The sequence below is a fragment of the Oncorhynchus keta genome, chromosome 1 (assembly GCF_023373465.1).
Source record: "Oncorhynchus keta strain PuntledgeMale-10-30-2019 chromosome 1, Oket_V2, whole genome shotgun sequence".
Taxonomy (NCBI): domain Eukaryota; kingdom Metazoa; phylum Chordata; class Actinopteri; order Salmoniformes; family Salmonidae; genus Oncorhynchus; species Oncorhynchus keta.
In genome coordinates this window covers 91,337,997-91,358,180 of record NC_068421.1, presented here as the reverse complement: position 1 = coordinate 91,358,180, position 20,184 = coordinate 91,337,997, and the positions used below count along the sequence as shown (strand labels likewise).

Here is a 20,184-nt window from a genome sequence, read left to right as displayed (position 1 = left end):
GTCATGATAGACTCATATATTAAATCTACTAATTTACCTCAGATCTCAAAAGAGTGTTTTAGTTGTTTTGTCTGAACATGAAACAAGCCAAACAGATCATTTGCGTTACTCCTTTTCCTGTTAATTAAAATTAGGCCAGACAAATTCTAAATATTATTTCAATATTTTTATACTTAGATTATGAAATATGCTCATCTGTGCCATCTGAAAGATTATAATTTCTAGATAAGAGCTTTCATTTAACTTTATTTTTTTTTACAAAATTGCAAAACATTTTAACAAAAACACAGCCATTGTTATTCTGTATGTTATATCAGTGTGTGTCTACAGATTAAAACATGTCCCAATGTCAATGTTCCTGGGTTTGTGTGTGAGGATGTTGGCAGGCCTGGGAAGACAGGAAGGAGTCTGCTGAATAGTGCCCTGCAGTGGGGCCAAGAACTGCCTGGCCTGCTGTAGAGTGTATGAACTGACGTGAATTCCCCCTCATCTCAGTCGTCAGTTCCACTGGAGCTCTTGCAGACTACAGTCACAGGAGACTACTGAAGAGGACAATGGAGTACCTGCAATCCTATCACTGTTTACTCTGCTACCTTCTGCTGGCTCTTAGAGGTACCCATCCTCCATTCTACTTTTTCTTAAATACATGTATTAACAATAATGTAATATTTATTGTTGACAGTTGAAAAAAGTTTGAAGTAACTAATTTAAGATTTTTGTAAAACAAAGATATCTATAAGACTGTAAAAAAAAAAAAAAAACTCCATATTCAAAACACCATGTCATTTACTGTTGCCGGTTATAACTTTTATTTAGATCCTGCACTCTGTGCTAAAGAGATCACTGTTAGCCCAGCCAACCCCGTTGTCAAGGTGGGAGATGCTGTGACGTTGATCTGTGAGACAACCTGCACCCAAGGCAAACCACACTGGATGATACTAGACGAGAGCGATGTCACTCAGAATACCACAAAAAACAGAAGTTATCTCCATATTGCAGCTGTACACCCGAATCACGAGGGAAAGTATACCTGCACAGCAGAAAAATGTAGGAAACAGAAGAAGGAAACAATCCAGCTCAGAGTTTACTGTAAGTTTACTGACCTGGGATCATTTATGTAGGTCAATGGGTTTCAAAGTCAGCTTCTCTACCCCTGTAAGTTTACTGACCTGGGATCATTTATGTCGGTCAATGGGTTTCAAAGTCAGCTTCTCTACCCCTGTAAGTTTACTGACCTGGGATCATTTATGTAGGTCAATGGGTTTCAAAGTCAGCTTCTCTACCCCTGTAAGTTTACTGACCTGGGATCATTTATGTCGGTCAATGGGTTTCAAAGTCAGCTTCTCTACCCCTGTAAGTTTACTGACCTGGGATCATTTATGTCGGTCAATGGGTTTCAAAGTCAGCTTCTCTACCCCTTAATGATTACATATCGGCTCAGATACTCTCTTCTCTACCTGCTAAAATACTCTATTCTCTATGCTCCTTAACTGATATCTATCATGATCTCTACTCCTCTAGCTTTCCCGGTGCCTGTCCTGTCCACAGTGCCAGAGAACCCTGTCTCTGGTCAACCTTTTAAGGTGAAATGCACACTGACAAACGTTTACCACGGAGATTATGACACCGTTGAGATGCTTCTCTCGCACCTTGAGAGGCTTGAAACAGAACACTCCAAAAACTGTAATGATGACAGATTTTGTGATCATACGTGGTCTTCTAAGGATCAGATGGGCACTAGCAAAACAGATTATCAGTGTGAAACCAATCTTACTATTGGCCCTAACAGCTTTACTGAAAAGGCTCGTCTTGCCATATATTTCCAGGGTAAGTTGTTTCAATTTGAGGTATTTCATACAGTATATTTAATACAGTAGACTCTATGTTAGTCGGTTCTGTGTTAGTCAGCTTTATGTTAGTAGACTCTATGTTAGTTAACTCTATGATTGTTTGCTCTATGTTAGTAGGCTGAATGTTAGTAAGCTCTATGTTAGTAGGCTGAATGTTAGTAAGCTCTATGTTAGTAGGCTCTATGTTAGTAGACTCTATGTTAGCAGGTTCTATGTGAGTTGACTCTATGTTAGTAGTCTCTATGTTAGTTGACTTTGTTATTAGGCTGAATGTTAGTAAGCTCTATGTTAGTAGACTCTATGTTAGTAGGCTCTATGTTAGTAGACTCTATGTTAGTAGACTCTTATGTTAGTAGGTTCTATGTTAGTAGGTTCTATGTTAGTAGACTCTATGTTAGTAGGCTGAATGTTAGTATGTTCTATGTTAGTAGGCTCTATGTTAGTAGGCTCTATGTTAGTAGAGTTTGCGTTTGAAAAGTCATGCATGCTATATGAATAAGTAGCCTAATATTTACTTTAGTGATAAGTCGAATGTATTACTATAATTTGAAATGGCATTCAGACCTCAATCTCATCCATTAAATACTGCCCGCTCAGTATAAAAAGTAAGAAAATGTATTTCCTAACTACTGTAAGTCGCTCTGGATAAGAGCTTCTGCTAAATGACTAAAATGTAAATGCAGATATTTAAAATAAGGAAGGTGAAAATCAATGTGAGATACGTAGATCAATCTGAGCAGGCAGTTCTTTATTTAATGAATGAGATTGACGTCTGAATGCCATTCAAAATGAGTTTCCACCTCTTCATTAGTGTGATGACTGATTGATTGATTTGTTGTTATCAGGTGATGCTGGTGATGACTATAATGATCCCAGAAGCACTGCCATGTCTCGTGAGTATGTTATATAAAATGTAATAGAATTGAACGTCATCTTTTGGGCGTCTCCACATTTCAGACTGAAGATAAAACTAATAGAATATTTTTTTCTACTTCTTTTTTTACTGTACTGATATTCCTTTGTCAGCTGAACAGATGGAAACACAAACATCAGAACCTGTCAGTACAGAAGGCAAAGGTCAAGGTGAGTAAGATCAATCTGAGCAGCCATTTAAAATGATAGTAATACATTCTACTTATCACTCAAGTAAATATTAGGCTACTTATTCATGTAGCATGCATGACTTTTCAAACTCATTGGAAGACCAGTGATCTATATGGTGTTGAGTAAAGCCAATTTGACAAGGGGAGCTCGAGAAACATGCCTGAGTTCCCAGTTGTTTTGAAGGCACTAAAGTCAGAGAGTTCTGAGTTCCCAGTTCCCAGTTGTTTTGAACGTGGCAACTTTGATGATGGTTTGACCTTTGCTGCATTCAAAGCAACTGGGAACTGGGAACACAAATATCTCCAACTTCTGACTTCAGTGGGTTCAAGACAACTGGTAACTCTGATAAATATGAGCTTGGAATTCCAAGTCGGAAACTCCGGGCATCTTTCTAGTGTTCCTACTTTCCGACCTGAAGATCACTGACGTCATGATTTGACCTGTTTTTTGGGGGGGATTTCCCAGTTGTCTTGAAGGCAGTGAAGTAGGAAGTCAGAGATTTTAGAGTTCCGATGGGGCTTTTGTAACGGATGTGAAACGGCTAGTTAGTTAGCGTTGGTCCGTGATAAAATAGCGTTTCAATCGGCGACGCCACTTGCTCTGAGACCTTGAAGTAGTAGTTCCCCTTGATCTGCAAGGGCCGTGGCTTTTGTAGAGCGATGGGTAACGATGCTTCGTGGGTAACTGTTGTTGATGTGTGCAGAGGGTCCCTGGTTCGCACCCGGGTCGGGGCGAGGGGACGGTTTAAAGTTATACTGTTACACTTTCATGACAACTCAGTCATGTTCAGGTCTGAAAGTCACATCTCTAGAAAGAGGCCTGACTTCCGAGCTTGGAATTCCGAGATGGATTATCATTAAAAGAAAAAAGTTCCCAGTCGGAATCTGGTTTCTTCTGAGATACCAGTTGTCTTCAGAAGTCAGAGATTTCCCATTCCGAGTTCACAGCTGTTTTGAACCCTGCGCGAGTTCAAGTACTCAGTATCAAAAAGTATGACAAAGTACCAAAAACTCAGTATGAAAAGCACAAAAATATATGCCCTCACTACTGTAAGTAGCTCTGGATAAGAGCTTCTGCTAAATGACTAAAATGTAAATGCAGAAATGTTAAATAATGTTGTCGGAGGTCAATGTGAGATACAAAGATCAATCTGAGCACGAAGTTCTATATTTAATGGATGAGATTGAGGTCTGAATGCCATTTAAAATTATAGTAATACATTCTACTTATCACTAAAGTAAATATTAGGCTACTTATTCATGTAGCATGCATGACTTTTCAAACTCATTGGAAGACCAGTGATCTACATGGTGTTGAGTAAAGCCAATTTGACAAGGGGAGCTCTAGAAACATGCCTGAGTTTCTGAGTTGGATGACCGTTCAAAACTATTTTTCCCAGTCGGAGCTCATTTTTTTTCCAGAGTTCCCAGTTGTTTTGAAGGCACTAAAGTCAGAGAGTTCTGAGTTCCGAGTTCCCAGTTGTTTTGAATGTGGCAACTTTGATGATGGTTTGACTGTTGCTGCATTCAATGCAACTGGGAACTGGGAACACAGATATCTCCAACTTCTGACTTCAGTAGGTTCAAGACAACTGGTAACTCTGAAGAATACGAGCTCGAAATTCCGAGTCTGAAACTCTACCATCTTTCTGGAGTTCCAACGTTGCGACCTGAAGATCACGGACGTCGTGATTTAACTTAGTTTTTTTGTTGATTTCCCAGTTTTCTTGAAAGCATCTACTGATTTAGAGATGGAAAATCAACCAACCCCTTGTCAAATTGGCACTACTCTACACCATGTAGATCACTGGTTTTTAATTTACTTTTCAAAGTTATGCATGGTTTATTAATAAGTAGCCTAATATCTATTTTAGTGATAAGTAGAATGTATTACTATAATTTTAAATGGCATCCAGACCTCAATCTCATCCGTTAAATACTGCCTGCTCAGTATAAAGAAGTAAGAAAATGTATTTCCTAACTACTGTAAGTCGCTCTGGATAAGAGCTTCTGCTAAATGACTAAAATGTAAATGCAGAAATGTAAAATAATGTTGTCGGAGGTCAATGTGAGATACAAAGATCAATCTGAGCATGAAGTTCTATATTTAATGGATGAGATTGAGGTTAGAATGCCATTAAAAATGATAGTAATACATTCTACTCATCACTAAAGTAAATATTAGGCTACTTATTCATATAGCATGCATGCCTTTTCAAACTCAATGAAAGACCAGTGATCTACATGGTGTTGAGTAAATATTAGGCTACTTATTCATATATCATGCATGACTTTTCAAACTCAATGAAAGACCAGTGATCTACATGGTGTTGAGTAAAGACAATTTGACAAAGGGTTGGTTGAGTTTCCACCTCTTCATCAGTGTGATGATGGTTTGACTGTGTTGATTTGTTGTTATCAGGTGATGCTGGTGATGACTATAATGATCCCAGAAGCACTGCCATGTCTCGTGAGTATGTTATATAAAATGTAATAGAATTGAACGTCATCTTTTGGGCGTCTCCACATTTCAGACTGAAGATAAAACTAATATAATATTTTTTTCTACTTCTTTTTTTACTGTACTGATATTCCTTTGTCAGCTGAACAGATGGAAACACAAACATCAGAACCTGTCAGTACAGAAGGCAAAGGTCAAGGTGAGATAGATCAATCTGAGCAGGCAGTTCTACAGTATATTTCATGGATGAGATTGAGGTCTGAATGCCATTTAAAATGATAGTAATACATTCTACTTATCACTCAAGTAAATTTTAGTTTTTTTTAGTTTAGTTTATTTTATTTTTACAGGGACAGTGCACATTAATCAACGTTTCAGTAAAAGTGCCGGTTTTAGCCAGCCGGCTAATTTTCAACCGCAGTCCCTGGGCAGGTTATTAAAAACAATGACAATATAGACAATAGCACCATAGACATAGCAACATAGCAACATAGGACAAGCAAGACATAGCATACAGACAGAGCAACATAGAACAAAAAGCAGCAAGACAAAATTCATAAAAGCAACAAAGTGTTTCCATACCTCACAAGCTACAGACAACATGGAAAGCGGCAACACACAGCTAGGGACCATGTTCACAAATCTGATTGACCTTTAGCCATGTCTTCACTTTTTGAAAGTGTGATATGTGGTGCAGTTATGTGTGTCTGATGGCAGTGTATTCCAGACATGGGAAGCTCTCACAGAGAATGCAGATTTACTAAAGGTGCTTTTCCTTAGGGGAACTATACAGTCACCTCTCATGGCAGACCTTGTGGATCTGCTGCCATATGTCTGGGTTTTCTGTGTAACAAAAATATTGAGTGGAGGGGGAGCCAGGCCATTAAGGATCTTGAATACAAGACATGCGTCGGTGTATTGCACAAGATTTTCCCAACTCAAGAACTCATGTTTTCTAAGGATGTGACAATGATGATGGCTATTGGGCTTCCTATCAAGCACTTTGAGAGCCTGTTTGTAGACAGACTGAATAGGTTTTAATGTTGTACAGCAAGCTTGGGCCCAACTAGTCAAGCAGTATGTTAAGTGGGGGAGTATCATAGATTTGAAGTACAGTTTTGATACCTCTGTAGTCAAACAATTTCGTATAAATCGGAAATGAGCTAGATTGAATTTAGTTATTTGAATGACCTTTTTCACATGCTTTTTAAAAGAGAGGTTGGAATCAAGTATGATGCCAAGGTACTTAAAATCGGATACCACCTGGAGCTTCTCCCCTGACACATAGACATCTGGCTCAGTAGCATTTGTTGCCCTCTTTGTGAAGAACATGCAAACAGTTTTTTTCACATTGAGATGCAAACACGAGTCACTGAGCCACTTTGTAACCTGGACCATTACAAATATTAGGCTACTTATTCATGTAGCATGCATGACTTTTCAAACTCATTGGAAGACCAGTGATCTACATGGTGTTGAGTAAAGCCAATTTGACAAGGGGAGCTCTAGAAACATGCCTGAGTTCCCAGTTGTTTTGAAGGCACTAAAGTCAGAGAGTTCTGAGTTCCCATTTCCCAGTTGTTTTGAACGTGGCAACTTTGATGATGGTTTGACCTTTGCTGCATTCAAAGCAACTGGGAACTGGGAACACAAATATCTCCAACTTCTGACTTCAGTGGGTTCAAGACAACTGGTAACTCTGATAAATATGAGCTTGGAATTCCAAGTCGGAAACTCCGGGCATCTTTCTAGTGTTCCTACTTTCCGACCTGAAGATCACTGATGTCATGATTTGACCTGTTTTTGGGGGGGGGATTTCCCAGTTGTCTTGAAGGCAGTGAAGTAGGAAGTCAGAGATTTTAGAGTTCCGATGGGGCTTTTGTAACGGATGTGAAACGGCTAGTTAGTTAGCGGTGGTCCGCGATTAAATAGCGTTTCAATCGACGACGCCACTTGCTCTGAGACCTTGAAGTAGTAGTTCCCCTTGATCTGCAAGGGCCGTGGCTTTTGTAGAGCGATGGGTAACGATGCTTCGTGGGTAACTGTTGTTGATGTGTGCAGAGGGTCCCTGGTTCGCACCCGGGTCGGGGCGAGGCGACGGTTTAAAGTTATACTGTTACACTTTCATGACAACTCAGTCATGTTCAGGTCTGAAAGTCACATCTCTAGAAAGAGGCCTGACTTCCGAGCTTGGAATTCCGAGATGGATTATCGTTAAAAGAAAAAAGTTCCCAGTCGGAATCTGGTTTCTTCTGAGATACCAGTTGTCTTCAGAAGTCAGAGATTTCCCATTCCGAGTTCACAGCTGTTTTGAACCCTGCGCGAGTTCAAGTACTCAGTATCAAAAAGTATGACAAAGTACGAAAAACTCAGTATGAAAAGCATAAAAATATATGCCCTCACTACTGTAAGTAGCTCTGGATAAGAGCTTCTGCTAAATTACTAAAATGTAAATGCAGAAATGTTAAATAATGTTGTCGGAGGTCAATGTGAGATACAAAGATCAATCTGAGCACGAAGTTCGATATTTAATGGATGAGATTGAGGTCTGAATGCCATTTAAAATTATAGTAATACATTCTACTCATCACTAAAGTAAATATTAGGCTACTTATTCATGTAGCATGCATGCCTTTTCAAACTCAATGAAAGACCAGTGATCTACATGGTGTTGAGTAAAGACAATTTGACAAAGGGTTGGTTGAGTTTCCACCTCTTCATCAGTGTGATGATGGTTTGACTGTGTTGATTTGTTGTTATCAGGTGATGCTGGTAATGACTATAATGATCCCAGAAGCACTGCCATGTCTCGTGAGTATGTTATATAAAATGTAATAGAATTGAACGTCATCTTTTGGGCGTCTCCACATTTCAAACTGAAGATAAAACTAATAGAATATTTTTTTCTACTTATTTTTTTACTGTACTGATATTCCTTTGTCAGCTGAACAGATGGAAACACAAACGTCAGCGCCTGTCAGTACAGAAGGCAAAGGTCAAGGTGAGATATATAAATCTGAGCAGGCAGTTCTACAGTATATTTAATGGATGAGATTGAGGTCTGAATGCCATTAAAAATGATAGTAATACATTCTACTTATCACTAAAGTAAATATTAGGCTACTTATTCATATATCATGCATGACTTTTCAAACTCAATGAAAGACCAGTGATCTACATGGTGTTGAGTAAAGACAATTTGACAAAGGGTTGGTTGAGTTTCCACCTCTTCATCAGTGTGATGATGGTTTGACTATGTTCTCCAGCAGTGGAGGCCTCCAGCTCCACCACCACGGCCATGGTTGCACTGGGCTCCACAGTGGGATTCCTATCCATTCTCTGCTTCCTGGTTCGCCTGATCAAACGGAGTAAACGCAAGTCACCCTCCAGTGGTCCCGAGAACCATCCTGATGGCTGCTGACCACCATGACATCAGCTTCATTTTATGTTCTCAAGTTTTTGTTTTGTCCTATGTGTTAAACGTGCAACTTCCTATAACAACTCAAAAGTAATGTATACTGAATCTGATCTCCCCATGTAATGCCTGCTGTATAAATCTTTTTTTTTAGCTAGCTATTAAAATTAAAGCAAACATATATCCTACAAATAATAATGTACTGGGAAAATGCCAAAGAAGAACAGTCAACCAGAAACATTGTAACTAACATAAAGCATACTGTTTGATTCATATTATATGTTCATAATAAACCTCTTGAGAAACAGGATTTTTGTGATTTTTCTGTTTATTTAGGCCAGCCTGTATACTGTGTTTCTCTTGTAAAACAGACCAATGTGTTATATATTACAATGTTGTCAATACATTTTGATTTATAAATTGTAATTGTAAATATATTTGATCGAATTTTTCTCAAAATATTCTCGATTTTATTTTAAAGACATAACGTGGTTAAATGTGGAACTTTTTTTCTGGGGTTTTGTAATGGTCGTCACTAGTTACCACAGACACAAACTCATAAACCCCGCCTATGTCTACAATTTATCCTCGTAAATCGCCATTTAAAAAAATCCACAGAAGAGCATTAATTTCAATGATTAAAATATGTTAAACCCAAACCCCTCTGTTAACCTTATGTCTAACCGTAAACTTACATTTTTAATTTATTTTTTACTTTAATTAATGTTTCCGATATAGATGTGGTAACTAGTGGAAACGGTACTACTTCCGGAAAATCGTTGCGACACCTTGTCATTTTCAAACATGGCTTCGTCTAGATTAGAAATCAATTTTATCCGATTATTGTCCCGCTGCGAATCTATAGCTTCAGAGAAGCGAGTGGAAACGGAATGGAGGTTGGAAAAGGTAAGACATTTAGACGTTGACCAATGCAACCTTCATCAAACGCAGTCGATGAGAAACGAATGTCCTGTCAAATGATGTTGACAGTGTCTGCTAACGTTGCGTTAGCTTGTCAGTGGGTTAGCATGCTAGATAGCCACGTCGCCAGCAGCTTGGAACGAGCAAGTTGGTTAACTATACTACAACTGACTGTATTTTCTAGCAAATCAGTAGCTCGTCGTAGTAGTTAACAGTATTAGCTAATGCAAGCGCACATTACTTATTTACACCATTTTATATTATAAAATTAGCTATAATCTATATACGACAGCTAGCCATGATCATCATCTCACACCTAGGTTTAGTTGGCAAACTAACGTTAGATAATCTGACAAGGCTGTGTCACTAACTACAGTAGTTATGAGCTACATTTATTTTCCCAGGTTAAATTGTATCTGTTTGTGTTCGCTAGAAGATTACATTCAGGCCTTCCAATCAGTCATGTTTTGATGGCAACTAGCTAACGTTACAGCTGACCCCCCCCCCAGAAAAGCCTAACTAGTTAACGTTACCGCTAACAGATACACCCCCCCCCCAATAGTCTGCCTTTGTCATCGTTTGCAAAACATATATATATATATATATATATTTTTTTTTTCTCGTTTGCTTACTAGTTGTTTTCTGCATAGCTGCTCAAACTGTGTTCCCATGCTTTTAAGAAGCTTTGAAATAGTCGTCTCTCTAAATGCCATCCCTATTATGACTCTACCAAACTGTAGGTCTTGACTTTTGCTCTTTCTCTTCTAGTATGTTGGTGCACTTGAAGAGATGTTGGTGGCTTTGAGGAAAAGTCCAAGGTATATCTAAGCTGAGGCCTTTTACCTATGAGTAACATTCTTAAAACAGGGCAATGCCAGACTTTGCACTTATTAAATACTTACCTAACAAATCTCCTTTCTCAACTAAATCTTACATGGATTTATTGTTTCAGATTTTATATAAAGGTGATACTTTCACCACAATCAAGCGGTCAGATAAACTGCTATAATGATAATGCAGATTTATGATTTTTTTAAAAATATATTATTGATACGCTTGTACTTGAAGGGAGCTGCATTTAACTTATAGTGCATTCTGAAAGTATTCAGGCCCCTTGACTTTTTCACATTTTGTTACGTTACTGCCTTATTCTAAAATTGATTAAATTGTTTTTTTCCCCCACACTCAATCTACACAGTGTTCAAATAATGACAAAGCAAAAACAGGTTAAGAATTTTCTGCTAATTACACAAATAAAAATTGGGACACCAGAATTGTGGGAGTTTCTCCCATTCTTCTCTGCAGATCCTCTCAAGCTCTGTCAGGGGAGCTTCGCTGCACAGCTATTTTCAGGTCTTTGCCAGATATGTTCGATTGGGTTCAAGTCTGGGCTCTGGCTGGGCAACTCAAGGACATTCAGAGACTTGTCCCAAAGGTTTTCATAAAGGGTCTCTCTGTCTTGACTGTATGATTAGGGTCGTTGTCCTGTTGGAAGATGAAACTTTGCGCCAGTCTCAGGTCCTGAGCCCTCAGAAGCAGGTTTTCATAAAGGATCTTTCTGTACTTTTCTCCATTCATCTTTCTGTCGATCCTGACTTGTCTGCGGCTGAAAACATCCCCGCAGTATGACTCCGCCAGCACCATGCTTCACTGTAGGGATGATGCCATGTTCCCTCCTGATGTGACACTTGGCATTCATGCCAAAGAGTTCCCTCTTGCTTTCATCAGACCAGAGAATATAATCTTGTTTCTCATTGTCTGAGAGTCCTTTAGGCCAGCATTTCTTAAAGTATGGGTCGCAAAGTGTCAAGGTAAATGTATAATTATTTGATGAATTACTGGAATTGATTTGGCCAAGTGAAACTGTGGTCTCTGTTCAGTGCGCGCTCTGCTTAGCAGAGGTCTCTGTTCAGTGCGCGCTCTGCTTAGCAGAGGTCTCTGTTCAGTGCGCGCTCTGCTTAGCAGAGGTCTCTGTTCAGTGCGCGCTCTGCTTAGCAGAGGTCTCTGTTCAGTGCGCGCTCTGCTTAGCAGAGGTCTCTGTTCAGTGCGCGCTCTGCTTAGCAGAGGTCTCTGTTCAGTGCGCGCTCTGCTTAGCAGAGGTCTCTGTTCAGTGCGCGCTCTGCTTAGCAGAGGTCTCTGTTCAGTGCGCTCTCTGCTTAGCAGAGGTCTCTGTTCAGTGCGCTCTCTGCTTAGCAGAGGTCTCTGTTCAGTGCGCTCTCTGCTTAGCAGAGGTCTCTGTTCAGTGCGCTCTCTGCTTAGCAGAGGTCTCTGTTCAGTGCGCTCTCTGCTTATAGCAGAGGTCTCTGTTCAGTGCGCTCTCTGCTTATAGCAGAGGTCTCTGTTCAGTGCGCTCTCTGCTCATAGCAGAGGTCTCTGTTCAGTGCGCTCTCTGCTTATACCAGAGGTCTCTGTTCAGTGCGCTCTCTGCTTATAGCAGAGGTCTCTGTTCAGTGCGCTCTCTGCTTAGCAGAGGTCTCTGTTCAGTGCGCTCTCTGCTTAGCAGAGGTCTCTGTTCAGTGCGCTCTCTGCTTAGCAGAGGTCTCTGTTCAGTGCGCTCTCTGCTTATAGCAGAGGTCTCTGTTCAGTGCGCTCTCTGCTTATAGCAGAGGTCTCTGTTCAGTGCGCTCTCTGCTTATAGCAGAGGTCTCTGTTCAGTGCGCGCTCTGCTTAGCAGAGGTCTCTGTTCAGTTTGGCAGCTGCGCGAGTGGGAGAAGGAGATGCCCGTGTGCTTCGTGGTTTACCGGATCTTTTTTTCAGGAGTTTTTTTTAATTTTATTTTTAAGATCCCTCGGTGACACGTGCTGCAGCACTGTGGTTCAGCAGCAGATGATGCGCTGTCAGCCACGGACTTGTCATTCCCACTCACCGACGTCACCAAATAAACTCATGCTAGCAACAAGTTCTGACTGAGCTCAATCGTCATGAAACACCAATACATCGATGAGTTTCTCTTTCATACAAACTTTGAGAAATAACGAGGAGCTCCCTCAATGTGTTTTTTGTTGTTGTTGCGGGGAAGTGCTTAGTAACGAGTTAATCAAAACGAACAAATTCATGTAACGTAACGACACATCCACAGCATGATGGTAAACCCAGGGAATTATTTCAGAACAGGGCAAGAGTGCAACAGGAAACAGTGCTTCAACCGTGGAAAAGTAAGTCGGCTAGAAAGGAATTGTTGTCATTTTAAAACAGGTGATAATCAGCAGAAATAGGGAAGTACTATCTCATAGTAGTATATGTGAGTTTCTCTTCCAAACAATCCCCTGGCCTTGTACACAGCTAATAGCTTTGGTGAATGTCAGCTAACTAGTTACATTTTACTGTAGAAATTATTGTTGAAAGATGTCTAGGTTGGACCCGTTGTTAAAATACAAGTTGTAATTTTTATTATTTTTGAGGCAAACACACACAGTTCTGGGTTGCTCATCTACAGCATGAAGCAGTCACCTGCCTAACTGAGAAACCAGTAATGTCCTGGTCCAGTACAGCCCCACATATCTATGTCAGTCAGTCGGTTCTCAACTCTGCATTACTTAATAAAAAAACAAGTACAGAAACCGTCTCAATGCTGAGCAGTGTTGTACTGTCAAAAACAGATCCCAGAAGAGACATGCATGTTGACAACTTCAACCAGCCACACACTCTCATTAGGAGAGTGTGTGTTTTTGTTTTCTGATCTACATCCATGTGATTTTGTTTTTTGAAATATTTGTATTTATTTCAATTGAACCTTTTTTATTTAACTAGGCAACAAGTCCGTTAAGAACAAATACTTATTTACAGTGACTGCCTACCCCGGCCAAACCCAGACGACGCTGGGATAATTGTGCGCCGCCCTATGGGACTCAGGTCCGGCTGGAATTCAGCCTGGATCAATCAGTTAATTCCAGTTCAGAATTAAAAACTATGATTTCTATTTTAACAGCAACAGTTCCAACCTAGACTTTCCTTTGACAATAATTTCTACAGTAAGAGGTACAGTAGGCCTGATCATTTCTACAGTAAGGGGTACAGTAGGCCTGATCATTTCTACAGTAAGGGGTACAGTAGGCCTGATCATTTCTACAGTAAGGGGTACAGTAGGCCAGATCATTTCTACAGTAAGGGGTACAGTAGGCCAGATCATTTCTACAGTAAGGGGTACAGTAGGCCAGATCATTTCTACAGTAAGGGGTACAGTAGGCCAGATCATTTCTACAGTAAGGGGTACAGTAGGCCAGATCATTTCTACAGTAAGGGGTACAGTAGGCCTGATCATTTCTACAGTAAGGGGTACAGTAGGCCTGATCATTTCTACAGTAAGGGGTACAGTAGGCCTGATCATTTCTACAGTAAGGGGTACAGTAGGCCTGATCATTTCTACAGTAAGGGGTACAGTAGGCCTGATCATTTCTACAGTAAGGGGTACAGTAGGCCTGATCATTTCTACAGTAAGGGGTACAGTAGGCCTGATCATTTCTACAGTAAGGGGTACAGTAGGCCTGATCATTTCTACAGTAAGGGGTACAGTAGGCCTGATCATTTCTACAGTAAGGGGTACAGTAGGCCTGATCATTTCTACAGTAAGGGGTACAGTAGGCCTGATCATTTCTACAGTAAGGGGTACAGTAGGCCTGATCATTTCTACAGTAAGGGGTACAGTAGGCCTGATCATTTCTACAGTAAGGGGTACAGTAGGCCTGGTCATTTCTACAGTAAGGGGTACAGTAGGCCTGGTCATTTTTTGTATCTGTACTGTTGCTTAGTGTTGCATCAAAGAGCCTGCATCTGTGTGATGTGATCAATCAGTTTGTTCCAGTTCAGAATGAAAAAGATTTATTGTATTTTAACAGCGACAGTTCCAACCTCGACAGATATGTCAGAGTATTTAATGGGGGAACATAAACTATTTATATGACTATTCTAATTTCGTTATTTGTTTTTGTCTATATTGCATTTGTTTTAGGCATAAGGGAAATTATATGTACCAATATTTGCATATAGTTGCATATGTTCCTAAACACAGCATTTTTAAATTGGGTCCCAGGCTGAAAAAGTTCAAGAACCCCTGCTTTAGGTGCCTTTTTACTGAGGAGTGGCTTCTGTCTGGTCACGCTACCATAAAGGCCTGATGGGTGGAGTGCTGCAGAGATGGTTGTCCTTCTGGAAGATTCTCCCATCTCCACAGAGCAACTCTGGAGCTCTGTCAGAGTGACTGTTGGGTTCTTCGTCACCTCCCTGACCAAGGCTCTTCTCTCCCGATTGCTCAGTTTGGCCGGGCTGCCAGCTCTAGGAAGAGTCTTGGTGGTTCCTAACTTCTTCCATTTAAGAATGACTCACTGTGTTCTTGAGGACCTTCAATGCTGCAGACATTTTTTTGGTACCCTTCCCCATATCTGTGCCTCAACACAATCCTGTCTCGGAGCTCTACGGACAATTCCTTCGACCTCATGGCTTGGTTTTTGACATGCACTGTCAACTGTGGGACCTTATATAGACGGGTGTTTGCCTTTCCAAATCATGTCCAATCAATTGAATTTACCACAGGTAGACTCCAATCAAGTTGTAGAAACATCTCAAGGATGATCAATGGAAACAGGATGCACCTGAGATCAATTTCAAGTCTCATAAGCAAAGGGTCTGAATACTTATGTAAATAAGGTAATTCTGTTTATTTTCACTACATTTGTCAACCTGTTTTCACTTTTGCCATTGTGGGGTATTGTGTGTCGATTGTGTGGAATATTTAATCCATTTTAGAATAAGGCTGTTAAGTAACAAAATGTGTAAAGAATCAGGGACTCAATACTTTCCGAATGATCTGTATTAGCCTAATTCATGTCCTCCCGAGGCAATCGTTGTTTTTAAATATTAATTCATTATTTTCCATCTCTCCCTTCAGCAAACCCACAGTAGAGGTGATGACAGACTACACACGGAAGGTGGACTTCTTGAAAGGACTTCTAGAAGCAGAGAAACTGGTTAGTATAATACCCTCAAGGATTTAATTTCTGATACGTAGCTAAAACAACTGATTTAAATTCTGTTTGAAGCCATTAGCATTACATTCTAGAAATGTTTTCTTCTCACCAGTTTGTTTTGAATGTTTTCTTCACTTGAGCCAATGATACGCTGCCTGTCCTATGTTCTTCTTTTATAGTCGGGGACAGAGAAAGCCCTGGCCAATCAGTTCCTAGCTCCTGGACGCACCCCCACCATAGCCAATGATACGCTGCCTGTCCTATGTTCTTCTTTTATAGTCGGGGACAGAGAAAGCCCTGGCCAATCAGTTCCTAGCTCCTGGACGCACCCCCACCATAGCCAATGATACGCTTCCTGTCCTATGTTCTTCTTTTATAGTCGGGGACAGAGAAAGCCCTGGCCAATCAGTTCCTAGCTCCTGGACGCACCCCCACCATAGCCAATGATACGCTGCCTGTCCTATGTTCTTCTTTTATAGTCGGGGACAGAGAAAGCCCTGGCCAATCAGTTCCTAGCTCCTGGACGCACCCCCACCATAGCCAATGAGAGGATGCCGGCCAGTAAGACAGTTCACATGCAGACCAAAGCCCGGTGCACAGGGGAGATGAGGAACGAGCTGTTAGGCACTGTAAGATAACCTCATACTGTTGGATGGGTCTCAATAGTCTGTGTTTTACTTTGAAAATGTTATAGTTTGTTTTAATGGACATGATCTGTCTTCTTTATAAAGGGCTATTTCTGCTAACTGTTTTATTGCGTTTCTTTATAGGGTCTGTCAAACAAAGGTAAACACTCGTTTTTTATTTATTTTAATATATTCAAATGTACAATAGCGTCATTTTAAAGTGTTATTATTTTCTCTGTAATTAAACAGGAAACTTGGAAACAGACTTGAGAAACAGAAGGTAACATTAAAACCTAATTTCCTCTCACTCTGCTCTAGACTTACCAAATGTACGATTTCACATTTGTCTGTTTTTTTTTTTATACCCACAATCAAATCAATCAATAAAACCAATCCCTCCCTTGGTTTCGAAAGGGGTTTGGTTCTGGATGAACGGCAGTCAGCAGCCGAGCTGGATGCAGTGTTGCAGCACCATCACAACCTACAGGAAAAGTTGGCTGAAGACATGCTGAACCTGGCGCGTAACCTGAAGAACAACACGCTGGTGGCCCAGAACATTATCAAACAGGACAACCAGGTGTGGAAGAAGACAAGCTCTGCTGAACAGTTTCTATGCTGCATTACAATTCCACCTTTTAGCCTCATTCTCAGGTCAGACAACAGGAAGACTCTCTCTGCCCTTGTAGAGTTAGAAAAATGAGGATAATCCCCCTGGGGTTTTAGCGCCTAACACTTGGTAATTGATTATTATTATTATTTATTTTTTTAACTAGGCAAGTCAGTTAAGAACAAATTCTTATTTTCAATGACGGCCTTCAGGGGAACAGTGGGTTAAATGCCTTGTTCAGGGGTAGAACAACAGATTTTTAACTTGTCAGCTCGAGGGATTCGATCTAGCTACCTTTCGGTAACTAGGCTACCTTTCGGTAACTAGGCTAACCACTAGGCTACGCTGCCGCCTAACACTCCTGTAGATCTCAAAGGATTGGACAGGTGTATCCAATATGGCGAATTTCACCACACTTATCAGGAAAAACAAGTTGAAGCTATTTCCATATGACTTACTTAATAATTTATATGAGCCTTGGAATTCAGCAAGAGCTTCTATTCTGGTTGATAGAAAAGTGTTTTGGTGTCCGTCCAGAAGGGGGCAGTATTACATAAGAAACATTCCAGAACTACAGCGTTTGAACAGTTTATGGGATATATGATTTAACAGCTGCTGCTATGAGGCCTGGAATTCCACTAGTCTAAATGGAAGGATGGATTATTTCCAGGGTCAATCCATTTTTGGATAAAAAATATGCATCACTATGCATTTCAAAGGCCAATTAAGTTTCTTATGAAAAGTGCAAGTGTTTGATGACAGCCCCTTAAAAGTTTAACAGAAGACATGTTGTCTATGTTGACCCTGACCCAGTCTATCCTTCAGCCACAGCAGAAATATTCATATGATCCTGTCTCTCAGACCCTGACCTAGTCAATCCTTCAGCCACACAGGAGGATCTGATCTAATAGTTATCTGCTTCTCTCCTCTCTCACTCAGACCCTGACTGAGTCTATCCTTCAGCAACAGTTGAGGATCTGATCTAATAGTTATCTGCTTCTCTCCTCTCTCACTTAGACCCTGACCCAGTCTCCTTCAGCCACAGCAGATCTATTCATAGTTATCTGATCCTGTCTCAGACCCTGACCCAGTCTATCCTTCAGCCACAGCAGAAATATTAGTTATCTGGATCCTGTCTCCCTCAGACCCAGTCTATCCTTCAGCCACAGCAGAAATATTCATAGTTATCCTGTCTCCCTGACCCTGACCCAGTCTATCCTTCAGCCACAGCGGATCTGATCTAATAGTTATCTGCTTCTCTCCTCTCTCACTCAGACCCTGACGCAGTATATCCTTCAGCCACAGAGGAGGATCTGATCTAATAGTTATCTGCTTCTCTCCTCTCTCACTCAGACCCTGACCCAGTCTATCCTTCAGCCACAGAGGAGGATCTGATCTAATAGTTATCTGCTTCTCTCCTCTCCTCTCTCACTCAGACCCTGACCCAGTCTATGCGTCAGGCAGACACTAACTTCGAGAAACTGAAGGTTGAGTCGGAGCGTTTGGAACAGCACACCAAGAAGTCTGTCAACTGGACCCTGTGGCTGATGCTCATCCTGGTCTCCTTCACTTTCATCAGTATGATCCTCTTCATCAGGATCTTCCCCAAGCTCAGATGATGATGATGCAGCACACCTACTGGACATACCTAGAGCATAGAAGAATAACTGCTGCGCTGCTTGTACATATTCACATGTAGGCCTAGGTGTATGCGTACCTCCAACCGGGTTAGAAGTTGCCCAGTAAGCACAGATCTTCCATCAGCTCATCCTTCAACCAGCTTCTCCAATCCTATTTGATGGAATGAAATGTACAATTGACCTTAGATCACTGTCTAGGGGGTAACTTCCTCCTGCTCCTTTATGGGTAACCAATATGCACACAAATATAGCTAGCGATAGATATATATATATAGATATATAGATATTTATTTCGAGTGAGGGACAGTGAGATGGGCCTAGTCTTATCAGATGGAGATTGGATGTGACTAAGAGCCTTCATCTCAATCCAGGGAGGTCTGTATGGCAGCAGTACACAGTAGCATGGCCCAGTCTGTACCGCATAGATTAACTTACCATTGGTTGACAGCAAACAATATCAGTAATCTCATTGGTCATCTGTATGTTTGGAACAAGTGGAGATTTAAGGCATTCTGTCCTATATAAGGAAGTAAGATGTTCTAATTTTGTCTGATTTGATTAATTAACCACTTGACAAAGGTCTTTGGTCCTAAAAAAAATCCCTTGCATCAATGTTTATTTTTGTTTTCATTGTTAATGTTCAGTGTAATAAGTGTGAATCTGGCCATTGTTGATGTGCATGAATAGGTGACAGTGATTGATTCATTATGGTGACCTGATTGAGAATATGATTGGCCCTTAGGAAGGAGGCGTGTTTACTTCCCAACCCATTTCTTCCTCCTTTATCACTGTGGTCTGTGTTGAACTGTGTGATTAAATGTTTTTAACTGGAGAGATTTTATGTTATTATGTATAATTTTTTTCTGTTCAGGAAGTCTGATCACTTTGCCTCATTGTAAGTAGCTGTATGTTCAGTAGTTTGACAAGTGCCCTGTAATGCTAGCAAAGGGGAAAGGACAGCTGTGAACAGTCCAGTAGGTGGCAGGCTCTATCTCTGCATAGCAGCTACTAACAACCTCTTTGACCTGGGAAGAGAGAGTAGGGCTGCTATTCCAATTCATTACCCTTCTCTTTGAAGACGGCGTGTACTCTTCAGTCTGCTGTCTGGATTAAAAGATAAGGGGTGAGAGAAAGGAAATATGGTGGGAACTGGGAACCATTTTTAGCCCATGCCTACACCAATCCCATGCTTTTGAATCCTTACATAAGGTGGTGGTGACCAAGTGCCCTCTTCAGAGAACAGGGTAGAGGATTCAGATCACGCTCAAGTCCAGATAGAAGAATGGACTGTTAGGAACACAGGCCTCCTTGAATCTCATTGGTTAATCACAAAAGAAACACGGATGTTTTGTGGGCAGTGTTTTCCCCTTGGTTTTATATACAGTAGACTGATCACAAAGAAGCTACACCCACATATCCAATTGAAACCAATCATATTCAAATACTTTAAAGTGGGGGAGAGATGACCTAGCCTGGTTGGGCTGCTGCCCAAATAAAGATGTAGAAGGGAAAACACTGATTAGGTCATTCACAGGCTCTGACACGGTGTCAGTGTTTAACGCTCTGGTGTTGTCACTGGGACAGGAGACTATTCTGGG

At 40.8% G+C, this 20,184-nt stretch overlaps 2 protein-coding genes across 18 annotated transcripts; both read left to right on the top strand.

Moving 5' to 3' along the window:
• Nucleotides 1–440: 440 nt before the first annotated feature.
• Nucleotides 441–9,139, top strand: LOC118374433 (uncharacterized). Of its 16 annotated transcripts, none has more exons than XM_035760854.2 (10): nt 445–612; nt 817–1,089; nt 1,522–1,827; nt 2,696–2,743; nt 2,877–2,933; nt 5,376–5,423; nt 5,557–5,613; nt 8,178–8,225; nt 8,359–8,415; nt 8,684–9,139. In XM_035760854.2, the coding sequence occupies exons 1-10, from the start codon at nt 555–557 to the stop codon at nt 8,833–8,835; spliced, it is 1,104 nt and encodes a 367-aa protein (XP_035616747.2). In that variant the 5' UTR covers nt 445–554; the 3' UTR covers nt 8,836–9,139. The 16 variants fall into 16 exon arrangements, with proteins under 16 accessions (XP_052321488.1, XP_052321494.1, XP_052321491.1 ...); XM_035760853.2 differs by having other exon boundaries at nt 8,681–9,139; XM_052465517.1 differs by lacking the exons at nt 5,557–5,613; nt 8,178–8,225 and having other exon boundaries at nt 443–612.
• Nucleotides 9,140–9,439: 300 nt separating this feature from the next.
• On the top strand, nt 9,440–19,418 carry use1 (unconventional SNARE in the ER 1 homolog (S. cerevisiae)). 2 transcript variants are annotated; one of them, XM_035760845.2, is made up of 8 exons: nt 9,440–9,735; nt 10,519–10,568; nt 15,635–15,713; nt 16,193–16,342; nt 16,484–16,499; nt 16,589–16,619; nt 16,754–16,990; nt 18,383–18,522. In XM_035760845.2, the coding sequence occupies exons 1-8, from the start codon at nt 9,634–9,636 to the stop codon at nt 18,387–18,389; spliced, it is 672 nt and encodes a 223-aa protein (XP_035616738.1). In that variant the 5' UTR covers nt 9,440–9,633; the 3' UTR covers nt 18,390–18,522. The 2 variants fall into 2 exon arrangements, with proteins under 2 accessions (XP_035616738.1, XP_035616737.1); XM_035760844.2 differs by having other exon boundaries at nt 9,452–9,735; nt 16,754–16,916; nt 18,383–19,418.
• Nucleotides 19,419–20,184: the final 766 nt, after the last annotated feature.